Consider the following 13,366-nt stretch of genomic DNA (forward strand, 5'->3'; position numbering starts at 1 on the left):
ATAGATTATCATGCATCATTAAAAACTATGCCTCTTGATAAATAAATAATGAAGTTTTGTCATTTATTATTTTCTTTGTTCACAGAAAAACAGTTTAGTGTGTATTGAATTAGTGAATTAATATTGAAAAATATTATTTTTACTTGAAAAGGTATCTGAAAGGTATATGTATGTTTATGCATTTCCCCTCCACACCCTGTTTTTGGGTAATGTACTTAATATTCTATTTCATTTTAAGTTGTAACACAGATCAGTACAAACAAGACCCACTATCAATATCTGTGCCTTGTACTTTATGGGATTTATGAGCTCAGAGTGTGTGGGCCCCACCTTATGAGGGGTAGAGCACCTCTCTGGAAACCTTCAGTATCTCTCAGAATTGGGTCCTGTGGACCAGCTCCTCAGCTGTGATAGGAGAACTATGTGCTGCTCCATCAGTGCAAAGCTGCCCTAAAATTACCTTGCCTAGTCCACCTGCCTAGGGAGATCCTTGAATGGAGCAGAGCAACTGCAGTGCCTGCTACCCCACACCCACCTCCCTGTGTCTGGCCCTGTGGACACAGCTAGCAAAAGAAAGCATGACCACAGATCCCTATACTATAGCGAATTCTGCGTACCGTCAGGACCACAGGCTGTGCTAGGGTACGCAAGGGGATCCAAGACAGATCATACAAGGATAAGGGCAGGGGCTGCAGAGAACCATTTAAAGTTTTTGTGGAGCATAGATTTGTCCCCTCTCCCCGACCTGATCTCCTCTTCCCTGCTTAGGCATCCCTTCACTCCTCTACAACAGTCTGACCCCCACACCCTCTCCAAATATGAGTGAATAGCACTGCAACCAGGCACATGAGGTCTCAGCACCACTCAGGTTTAGCCCAACCAAAAAGTGGTCAGCCCCTGGCCTGAGTAGCTCCCCTGGCTCCACGGCAATAATAAGGGGAATGCAAAGGTGGCAAAGACCAGCTTTGTAGCAGCCAAGCCCTCCTCGGTTTCAGGTAAGCATCTGGCTCCGTGTGGACAAATACTGCAAGAACAACGTGAATTTGAAAATGTGGCCCATAGTGTGAATGCTCAGCTAATGTTTCCCTGCCTGCCTGTCAGATTGCTGAAGGCTATTCTGAAGGAGATGAGTGAATGTGCATGTTTTGGACCAGTCTCATGAAAGAAGCAGTTATAATAAAAGAGCAAAAATTATGTCATCTTGTGGACTGGCAGCACGTTTGTGCCAGCAATGCACTATTATGCAGGAACAGTGGTTCAGCATTTTGGAGATGAATGAAAAGCTCCTTTTAGTGTCAGGTGTATGGGTCACAAAAAAGTAATACTTACAAGATGTCTTACAACTCTGCTGCTAGCTACCAGCTGTTGTTCACACCCATTGCCATGGATAAAAATGTCAGCTTTGATGACAATTAAACAAGCACCAGCATACATTTCACTTTCCTTTTTCTCACTAGCAGACAGTAATTCCAATGGAAACAGCAGCCTGCAGCCAACAGCGGAGTTAGAATTCACTTGTTAATAGGGTGACCAGATGTCCCAATTGTACAGGGACAGTCCCGATTTTTGGGTCTTTTTCTTATATAGGCTCCTATTACTCCCCGCCCTCTGTCCCGATTTTTCACATTTGTGTCTGGTCACCCTACTTGTTAAATACTTTCAGGTGTGGCTTCCAGCTGAACCCTGCTGAGTTAAGCATAAGACTCTCTTAAGTGGTTAGATTCCCTTACATCTATGCATCTACTTACCCAACCTGTCTCAACCCAAAGAGTCAGTAAAAGGTGTAAGTTGAACATTGCTGCTATCCTACTTTAACTTCTAAGTCTCAAGAAATCTGGCTGAAACGAAAAGAGTCTAATTTACACTGCTTTACAAATCACATCTGAACGTGGCCCACAACAGTCACCGCAAAATAATTATTGCGTTCCTATGTATCTTTTTTTCCTGATTCTTACTCCTAAATTCTAGAGCTGAGTGAATGATTCACTATGAATAATTTATCTGATGACCTTAGCCTACTTTTACACCCACAGGATATCTGGTGGCAGATTGCAATTTCCTTGAATTTATTTGTCACTGAAATTATTCTGGGTTTTTTTCATATTGCCATTTTTATTAGATATATGGCTGCATAATGAACAGTTCTGTTGGAGAATCCGAGACACACCATTCACCAATCAGACTATTCTGGTTAATTGTGGTTGGCCAGACAAATCTCAGGATGTTGCTCTGGTATCTTGAAAGACTTAAGTGTGCTACATGAATATTCATATGGGCAAATTAAAGTCCAGTCTCAGTGTTTACGTACATATGCAACTTTGAAATTCTCTTTCTGCAAATATTTGTGGCATTAAGCTTGAATCCCCAAATATTCGTGGAAAGTGAATACTAAAGGGGCATAAGCATGGCCAACATACAGTCATTTAAAAATGTGAGCAAATACTCATGGGGATTTGTTTGCAGTATTTGCTCAACTCTACTTACTTCTGACATTTTACTACTATGAAGTCTCCAATATTGACTGAGCACCACATTATCTGTGTTCAAAAATATTAAACCTGTGTGACACCATTTATTCTTGTCCTGATTCAGTGGTGATTTCTACATTTTCTTATTTGAAAAATTAGTTAGTTTTATCCTAAACAATGTATTTGAGCTGTATAGTAGTATATGACCCATTAATCATCTGACTGCCCTCTTAATGGTTGTTGCACCTTCATATGCTGAACAGAGGTGTTATGTGAACATTTAATACATGCAATATATACTGAACATGAAGAAGTGAGCCATACACTTTTCTTAGGTAAAATACACAAAAGCTGCATGGCTATGAGTCCAATCCAGCAGTCTTTACTCAAGCAAATCTCCAACTGACTGCAGGATCAGGCTTGTATGACTTAGCCTCATCTGCACTGCCAGTTATTTAAACTGCATTTAACATCAGATCTTTACTTCTATGACTCTTCTTTGTATTATCTGTATCAGAAAGATAATAAAGTACCTTGTCTGGAAGATAAAACAGGGTTTGGAAGGTTTGATCCTATTATCTTACTCAGACAGTAGGTATATTTAGGGGCAGACTGTGGGCTTAATCTGCGTCCAGTGGTGGAGAGAATGCAGAATGGTCACAAGCAGTAAAAGCCAGTGGAAGAATTTTGACTGACTCAGCAATAACTCTTTCCTGGGCTGCAAGGGATTGTACTGGAGTGCAGGGGCAGCTCTAGCTTTTTTGACACCCCAAGCACGACAGGCAGGCTGTCTTCGGAGGCATGCCTGCAGGAGGTCCCCGGTCCCACGGATTTGGCGGCATGCCTGCGGGAGGTCCGCCGTTCCAACGGATTCGGCGTACCCGCCGCCAAATTGCCACCGAAGCCGCAGGACCGGCGGACATACCGCAGGCATGCCGCCGAATCCGTGGGACCGGGGACCTCCCGCAGACATGCTGCCGAAGGCTGTCTGACTGCTGCCCTCGCAGGGACCAGCAGGGCGCCCCCCACAGCTTGCCGCCCCAGGCACGCGCTTGGAGCGCTGGTGCCTGGAGCTGCTGCTGCTGGAGTGGCAGTTCTCCCACCCTTTGCATTCTCCCCAAGAACATCATGCCTCGTTCACGCACAAAGGTGCAAGATGGGAAATGCTTCTGCCGCCAACCTCTTATGCACCTGCACAGGGATGAGGACAAACCAGACTTTGTTTGTAGTAGTATCATGCAACTAAAATAGTTTTGCCATTGAGATTTCACTTTGAGAAAGACACAATTGGGACCAGTGGTTAATAAAGAGAAAGCAAACGCAAGACTTTTGATAAGGTGAATTACTGGAAAATGGTTTATACTGATCTAATTTTTGCTTGTGAATCCCTACTGAAGTTTACTATTGGAGGGAATATTTAGAGCAAATCCTCCCTTGTCAGCTTGTGTCTTAAAATTAAAATATTTACTAGGTATAGAGGCCTCTCTGTGTTAGTGCTCTCATTTTAAATATCAGCCATTAAAAATAAAATTATTAATTTCATTTTAATGCATGACTACTTAAGGAGATACAATTTACATTGATGATCAGGACATACTCACCTTCAGAAAGGGCTAGATGTAAAACAAAAGATCTCCCAAATCATCAGAGTCATCCACATGTACAATATCTAAACAACATATCAAACATGCAGTGCAAAAGAGAGAGGCAGTACAGAATATGATGGTGTAGGTGGCCACAGAATAAGATAGGAGTGCAAAGATAATGAATGAGTATTTTAAAACAGCAAAGAGAGATCAAAACAGCAGACAGATTTAAATGTACACAGAATAACTTGACACTACAGAAAATGCCATCATAAGGAAAAAAGGCATGTTAAGTCACAAATCAGATTTCAGCTTTTAAAATCCAAATATCTGTGTGTAGAGCCATGTTTTTTAAATCAGTTGGTGTTATATTTGTACTACTAGATTTTGGTCAGTTTAGAACAATTTGTTAGATTTATCATGAATTAAGTTTCATTTGATATTTTGGAAAAGGTAAAAAACAAATCTGAAAGGCACACTGAGAACTTTTCTGATAAGAATAAAGAACACTTGTGCTACACGTTTTACGTCTGACTCATTATGAAAAACACTAGTTTTTAACCGATAAATACTAGCAGGTCCTGAGGATTATGCTAACATTGATTTTTTACACATAAATCCCGACAGGCCTAAAGAGAACCTCTGTAGATTATATTTTGTTTTAAATATAAGTGGAATTTGTATTATAATGTATTCACGTCATTTTTCTTAAACATGGAAGTCACATACAATCTGGAGATGAGGGTGTTAGATTGCTTATTTTGGGGCAAACCCTGCTCATTCCTCCAGGGTCACAAAAGGCCCAAAGTGCTACTGAGCCAGTGCACTTATGCAGCATAGGGGAGGGAACTAAATTTGAGAGGACTTTACCCCATGTGCTATGGACATCCCAGTGCAGCTGCAATTGAAGGTGGGTGACAGGGACTTGGGGAAAGAATGAGATCTCTGGACTAATGGATCAACCACTTCATGGATCCACTGGCCACTGACCTGCCTCAGAGTGGGCACACATAACAGGAGATATTGCATGCCTGGTGCTGCAACAATTGCAGAGCAAATCTACGTCCTGCAAAATTCTTCTTTACCAAACTTGGCTAATTGGGCGAGCAGCACGGAATTGTATTTAGCCTTCTAGAATCTCTATCCCAAATGTTTGGGTTGGCAAATACAATACAGGAACAGATAAAAAGTTTTATTTTACCTTTTCACCAGTTCTAGCCAGAGTCCCTGTTCTAAGTATATAGGGAATTTTGGCCCATCCAGTAAAACTTTACTTAGTGGTAAAAATGCAAAAGAAAACATTTAACTGGCCTCACTGCATTTAAAATGTTAACAAGCTTTATAAAACATTTAAATTTTACTATCTCAACATTAAAATTGGCTATAAGTGTCTATTTGAATTTCCTAAGTTTTGTGTGGATTATGATATCAGATCTGATATTACTATTCCTTACAAATTAAAAAATACATAAGAACTAAACCAATAACAATGCATCTGAGTCTGGCAGCAGAAAGGAGGTATATTTAATTAATTGCTCCCAGAGCACAGCTTCTCAGGATAGGAGGAAAATAATTGCTATTAATGACCCTTTCAAGGCTCAGGGGACAGGATGAAGCCTGGTCCTGCATTGACTTTAGTGAGAGCTCTGGAGTGACAAGGAATGTTAGATGTTGGCATCAACATATCAGAGGTAAATCATGCAGCAAACATCCTCCTCTCTCTTCTTCTTTCTTCTCACTTCTCTTTTTCAGTGAGATTGTGACATGAAAACTAACCCCTGAATCTTGCAAAGACTTACACATTTGTCACTGAATATAATGAAATCAATGGGACTGTTCACAATATATAAGCTAAGAATGTGTGTAAGACTTTGTAGGATTGAGGCCTAAATCAGACAATCATCACCTGCCTTTATTCAGTCTCTCTTTTCCTTTTCTTCCCCTTCCTCCTTACAGAAGGCTTGTGACATTCAGGTAACTCATCACTTTCCCTATTTTCCTCAAATTCTCTGCATAATGAAATCCTACCCTATAAATAGCATGTAATTTTTTAAATTATATTTTTAAAACCAACTCTTTGACAAACAGGATCTCACAGAATAGATATTTAGCAGGGTAATGGGACATTTTGCACTTGGTTCTCTAAAAATACATATTTTCTCTGTAAAATATTGTGATATTTTTTAAATATCAAAAGCACACCATGGAGAAATAGTGAAGAAGGCTATGCACACAATCGAGGTCTGGTGACACCACAAACTACTCTAGCTTTTTCTCATAAGGCTTGGTCCTGCTCCCATTGAAATTAAAGGGATTTTTTCCATTGACTTCAATGACAGTACAATCTCGCCCAAAGTTCCCAAGAAGCCATTGTTCCAAACCTCACTTGTTAACTCATAGTTAACTATAGATAATATAATTCACACCAGTATCTAATGTTTCAGTTTAGGTTCAAATACCTGTAGTATCTTTTCCTTTATTCTTAAACAAACGTATAAGATCCTTACCATAAACCATGTTTTATAACTATACTCCACAGATAAAAACACCCAGTCAGTTCATTAGTATTTGGCTAACGTGTTTGGTTCTATGTACGTGGAACAACGAACTGCCTATAAATTTATCACTGAATAGCGTGTTACATGGACAGCTGAGTTCAGATAAATGTATAAGGTCAATCCTGCAAGGTGCTGGTTGCCCACAACTCTCATTTAAGTCAATGGGAACTAATAATACCCAGCACTATAGTACAGAAGACAGAATAGGACACTTTGCAGAACAGGGAACTTTATAATCCAAACATACCCTCTCTATATATTAAAGAACCTGATGCACCTGTTAAAAATAGTTGCTATACATGACTGATAATTATAAAGAGGGCTCAATTTACTGTATATACATTTGAACAAAAACACAAGTAAGACTTTCAGAAGGGGACAATGGTTCTTACCTAGCGGAAAAATGTTTGTACAGGTGTCATCCATCTCTCATTGTGTGCAAAATAATGTATCTGACTACTGGAAGTAATTTTACAATGAGGTAATTAGTGCCTCATTTAATGAATAGTTTTTGGCAAGCACTGTAAACACACATGATGTCGCAGATAGGTACAGGCACAAGGATCACACAATTCAGTCAAAAGAGCAAACGTTGGTAGGATGACATAAGATTTGAGACACATGCAAAAAGCCATCACTGAGAAGCTTGAATAAATGCATAGGCCACCTTACAAGTTGCAGCAGAATATACAACGTTAACTCAACTGCTTACCCACTAAGTACACCAAGAACCAGGTTAAGTACGAAAAATGAGCCAAGGATGATAAGACTAACAAAATAGATCCATGGCCATTCACATCCTATTGCATCATTTACCTGTAAAATGTAAGGAAATAAGTTATGATTCAGCCATTCATTAAATAGCAGAGTCCTTTTAGCAGCTGCCAGATCACATAGGTATGCATTGTTCCAAAATAAACCTTACTTTTTAGTATCTGTCATCTCCAGCACTTAGTTACACATCAGCCTCTAATTTTTTTCCATTGTATATTATTAGGAAAAGAAAAATTGGTTCCTCTTCTGAATGCTGAAAATATCCATTAAATCTGTTAGGTATTTGGCTTAGTTAATTTTTAAGACAAGTGGACTCATATTTAACTTCTTTACTTACCCAAATAAGTTTGCAGATGTTATGTTCTGTAACAGAAGGCATGTTTTAAAACATCACATTTAAATGAAAGGTATTTATAGTGGGAGGGGGGGGTAATATAATTTAGCCTCAAGTTAAGTACGAACACAAAGCCCATATGCTGGTAACATTTTAAATTTTTTTTAAATAAATCTCTGGTTTTGGTATCTGTACATTATTTTCAGGGTCTATGTCTTGGTTATGGTAAACTGTTTCTGCTTTAGGTATACAGCACAACTGCAGGAAGAGAGGAAGCTCTTTTTAAACCACATCAACACTGCACATAAGCTCACCTGTACAATATAACCTGTGTGTTCATAGCAACTGAATTCAGGACTCTGCTTTCATGATGAAAAAGGTGTATGCTTACCCGCTCAATACACCAAGAACAAGATTTAGTACGAAAAATGACCCAAAGATGACGAGACTGACAAAATACACCCATGGCAATTCAAATCCCATAGCATCATTCATCTGTAAGAAATAAGATGATCTTATAGAAGTAGTTTCCTATAGTATGTAATAAGGAAGAATTAGAGAAAAAGAAAAGAGAGCTTTATAATGCAGTGAGACAATATTCTATGCATTTTCCTTAACATTCATTGGAGGAGGCCCATAGGAGGAGGAGTAAAGCACTGGCCACATTCACTTCACATTCCCAGCACACACACTGAAAGAAAAGAATGACTATTGCATAGCTTTGCAACTGAAAATTATTTTGCCAAACATATAAAGGTAGTAAAGCAGGAATTTTGTTTTTTGCTTAATACTTTGCGTACAATCCCAATTTCAGAAAATGTTTCTCTTAACTATAAAATAAAACAACACTTATAAAATGATATTTAAGACATTTGGGATTTTTTTTCATTTTTAATATCAGCATATTTCTTACCTATACCTACTTGGATTTTCTTTTAAAAAGCATACACTAAAAGGTAAAACAGATACATTGCAATAATATAAATATCCTATTATTTTTCTATAGCAAATAATTTCAATAAACTCCTTACCATAAATATATAATTGGGTGCAGTGAGATATTCTTAATCAGTTTGTTAAGAACTATAGTGGGAATATATTTGTGTAACTCAAAAGTTTTATAAGTAAAACCTGTGTTATCCTGCACTTGATCAACCAGAAAGCTCTATTAAGCAGCATTTCTGCTTTCTCCCAATACAAATCTTCTATCTAGTAACCGGGACGAGTATATTGCCCAGGAGGTTATGCAACTGCACATTCTGCACTCTACTTTTATGCAAAAGAGGCAGAAGTAAGCAAACTGATACCAGGGATTTATTCAAAAAAGCAGCTTCCAGAATGTGTCCATAGGGTCATTACAGATTCAGCCCAATCTTCTACACCTTCTACATCTACAGTGATAATTGATGTTGATCATGATGACCCTGAGGCACTGCGAGATCCTGGAGTGCCTTCTGAATCATCAATGAAAGATTAAATTATGTGCAGTATAGTTTTAGTGTTAAGTGTATTTTTAGTGATCTGGGTGTACGTCATGCACTGCCCATAGCGATATGTAGTGTCATAAGATAGCCTACTGTATAGAAAACTTTACCTGTATATACCTAAGTGTTTCAAGAAACCAACCACTACTGGATTGATGAGTACCTGTATACTATTTTATACTTTATTCATTTTATTGAATTCTAATTCTTTGCAAATTGGTATTCCATTGTTAAGTATAACTTTTAGTTAACTGGAATTTTTGATTAACCAGTACCCCCAATTCCTCCAACATGCCGGATTTGGGGCTTGATCCTGAAGTCCTTTTCCAGGAAAAATCCAACTGACTAAAATTAGAATTTTTTAAGGACTATAGGGTTGGGCACTTTATTGTGAATCAAACATTAGGCAACTCTTCTTCCCCTTCTTTAAAAGTGTGTGTGTGTGTGTGTGTGTGTGTGTGTGTGTGTGTGTGTGTGTGTGTGTGTGTGTGTGTGTGTGTGTGTGTGTGTGTGTGTGTGTGAAATAGGGTTTAAAGACATGTAACTTCTACTCAAACTCCTGCTAAAGGATTTGAATCCTGTCATTAATATCCCTATTATAAGAGCTCTGATTCTTTTTTAAACAGAGAAAGAAAACCTTGATAAGTTTTATTTCTCATTTTATTTTAAAATCTTATTACAAAGCCTCCATTTCCACAAGGTAAAAGTATGCCCTACACTTGGTCACAGTTTAACACATACATAAATCTTTGCAGAATCAAGGCCTTGGACAGTTCTCAGTATTACTCAGTTAGCTGTAGTGAAGTAATGTATATTAATTTTTGTTTCACTTAAAAAAATGACTAATTCCGTTTACTTCCAATATGACTAAAAAGAGAAGATCAATCACCAAGTTCTTATATGTCTTTTTAAAATAATCTATGCCAGATCATTTTTCTATTAAAAATATTTTATGTAACAGAAGAGGTTTTAAATAAGTGACAGATTTTACAGGACTCAATAGAAAAATTAAACACAGAAAAACTTTTAAGCAGCACAGGGGTTTTTTTTTAGGGTTTTTGTTTTGTTTTGTTTTGTCTTATTTTGGTACTGGGGGAAGACTGTCATTGTATCAGGTTTCAGAGTGGTAGCCGTGTTAGTCTGTATCAGCAAAAACAACAAAGAGTCCTTGTGGCACTTTAGAGACAAACAAATTTATTTGGGCATAAGCTTTTGTTGGCTAAAACCTACTTCATCAAATGCATGGAGTGGAACATACAGTAGGGAGGCATAAATACACAGCACAGAAAGATGGGAGTTGCCTTACAAAGTGCGGGGGTCAATGCTAATGAGCCAATTTAATTTAAGTTGGAAGTAGGCAATTCTCAACAGTTGACAAAAAGGGGTGGAAATCACTTTTGTAGTGTTAATGAGCCAATGTAAACAAGATGGCCCATTTCAAACAGTTGACAGGAAGGAAGTATTTAGCAAGGGGAAATTAGGTTTTGTAAAAACAACTAGGAGTACTTGTAGCACCTTAGAGACTAACAAATTGATTTAGTTTCTGTAGTGATCCATCCACTCCCAGTCTCCATTCAGGCCTAATTTGATGGTGTCCAGTTTGCAAATTAATTCCAGTTCTGCAATTTCTCGTTGGAGTCTGTTTTTGAAGTTTTTTTGTTGAAGAACTGCCACTTTTAAGTCTGTTATTGAGTGACCAGGGAGATTGAAGTGTTCTCCTACTGGTTTTTGAATGCTATAATTCCTAATGTCAGATTTGTGTCCAGTTATTCTTTTGTGTAGCGACTGTCCGGTTTGGCCAATGTACATGGCAGAGGGGCATTGCTGGCACATGATGGCATATATCACATTGGTAGATGTGCAGGTGAACGAGCCCCTGATGGTGGGGCTGATGTGGTTAGGTTCTATGATGGTGTCCCTTGAATAGATATGCGGACATAGTTGGCACTGGGGTTTGTTGCAGGGTTTGGTTCCTGGATTAATGTTTTTGTTGTGTGGTGAGAATTTGCTTCAGGTTGGGGGGCTGTCTGTTAGCGAGGATTGGTCTGTATCCCAAGGTCTGTGAGAGTGAGGGATCATCCTTCAGGATAGGTTGTAGATCCTTGATGAAGCGCTGGAGAGGTTTTAGTTGAGGGCTGTAGGTGACAGCTAGTGGTGTTCTGTTACTTTCTTTGTTGGGCCTGTCTTGTAGTAGGTAACTTCTGGGTACCCTTCTGGCTCTGTCAATCTGTTTCTTGACTTCAGCAGGTGGGTATTGTAGTTTTAAGAACACTTGATAGAGATCCTGTAGGTGTTTGTCTCTGCCTGGGGGATTGGAGCAATACCCACCTGGTGAAGTGAAGAAACAGATTGACATCTGTGTATTTATACCTCCCTACTGTATGTTCCACTCCATGCATCTGATGAAGTGGGTTTTAGCCCATCAAAGCTTATGCCTAAATACATTTGTTAGTCTCTAAAGTGCCGCAAGGACTCCTCGTTGTTTTTGTCATTGTATCGCAACACAGCAATATTATCCCTAAAAACCCTAACTAAATAGCAAGGACCAAATCATCCCCTGCTTCTGAAAATTCACAGGAAGGAAAAAAGTAGACTCATCTACCCTCAAACTTTCTGTGGAGGTCCCACAGGGCTTGGTCCCCTTCTCTTTCCCCTCTATACCTCATCTTTAGGTTATCTCATCCATAAACACAAAATCAATGACAGTACCGTCTCTATACTGATGACTCACAGATCTACCTCTCTGCTTCAGACTGTTTCTTTCTGTCCAAATTAAAATCTCAGCCTGTCTCTCTGACATTTACTTGTGGATGTCTAGCCATCAACTGAAGCAAACATAGCTAACACAGAGCTCCTAATCTCTCTCTAAGTCTTCACCGCTACCTCCTTTCTTGATTACTGTAGACAGCATCACCATCCTGCCTGTCATTCAGGCCCATAACTGGCATGTCTTCTTCAACTCAGACCTCTCTCTAGGTCCTCATATCCAAGCTATATCTAAATCTTGCTGATTCTTTCTGCATAACATCTCTAAGATACAGTCTTTCCTACCCGTCCACACAACTAAAACTCCTACCCAAGCACTCATCATCTTGCATCTCAATTACAGCAACATCCTTCTCTCTGGCCTTGACAAATGCAAACTTGTCCCACTCACATCCATTCACAATGATGGGGCAAAATTCATTCTCCCAGCCCATCACTTGCACCCTGTTATCTCTCTGAGTCCCTCCACTGGCTCCCTCTCCTCTGTCACATCGAACATAATCTGCTCGTATTCACTTTCAGGGCCCTTCACATTCAGTCCCCACCCTATCTATCATATCTTTCATTTGCTTTGTTGAAAGATACCAGAAGAAAAAGGTCAATCTCACCCAGTGTTGATGACAGCTTTTTGCTGGTGTAAACCATCTGAGAAGACCCCAAATGACATTTACAGCCTCCCTTGTGTGAGGTTCAAGTCTGGGGAGCTCAACATGATCATTGCAAGCCAATAAGATGCTGATTTGCTTAGCAAGGGAGCATGCCCAGAGCAGCCTGAGTTTGTGCTAGTTTAGCACCAAGTACCCCCAGAATGAAACCAAAGCTGCTTTCCCCACTTTCTTGCAGATACGAAGACGGGGGGGGGGCTAAGTTTGAAACATCCTCTCTGTGTCACAACGACCACGTTAGCACTTGTGATTTGCACATCCTTATGGTTGCTTCCCTGAATCTTGCCCTAATGTATTTTTACCACAAGCACTAGTTTCTAGCGTAAAACTCATGTAAGAAAAAATCACTTTACATTATGGTGATGCAATTTTAAGATCCAACATTATGTTACCATCCAGGGCTAACACCATTGCCATGAGAAAGTTGGGAATCACAGCTATTCAATGGTATAAATAATTTGCTAGGCTATTCTTAGTTCTTTGATGGACTAGTACACTTTTGGTGCTGATCTAAGATTGAATTCAGCATACCCTGGACCTCCAACCAGCATAAAAAGCCATGCAATTTACAGTCTCCTTCAAAGGCATGTCCCCTGATCCAGTAATGTTAGTTGGGTCCCATTTCCTGTATGTTCAAAGGCAAGCCAAGATGTCACTCGGGATGCTACAGATGACAGGGACTGGATTCTTGCCCAACTCTATCAGACAGAGATCTGGAATGTTAGACCCGC

The 13,366-nt window shown here is 39.3% G+C and overlaps 1 protein-coding gene across 2 annotated transcripts in view; it reads right to left on the minus strand.

Annotated features, from left to right (window-relative positions):
• CACNA1D (calcium voltage-gated channel subunit alpha1 D) overlaps positions 1-13,366 on the minus strand; it is a 398,008-nt gene that overhangs the window by 160,900 nt on the left and 223,742 nt on the right. Inside the window, exon 8 of one of the 2 annotated variants that reach the window (XM_054033680.1) lies at positions 8,112-8,215. In XM_054033680.1, coding sequence (XP_053889655.1) covers positions 8,112-8,215 — 104 coding nt within the window. Of the gene's footprint in view, positions 1-7,324; positions 7,429-8,111; positions 8,216-13,366 lie in introns of both variants that reach the window. The other variant, XM_054033681.1, reaches the window with a different exon arrangement.

Source organism: Malaclemys terrapin, chromosome 7, assembly GCF_027887155.1.
Source record: "Malaclemys terrapin pileata isolate rMalTer1 chromosome 7, rMalTer1.hap1, whole genome shotgun sequence".
Classification (NCBI taxonomy): Eukaryota; Metazoa; Chordata; order Testudines; family Emydidae; genus Malaclemys; species Malaclemys terrapin.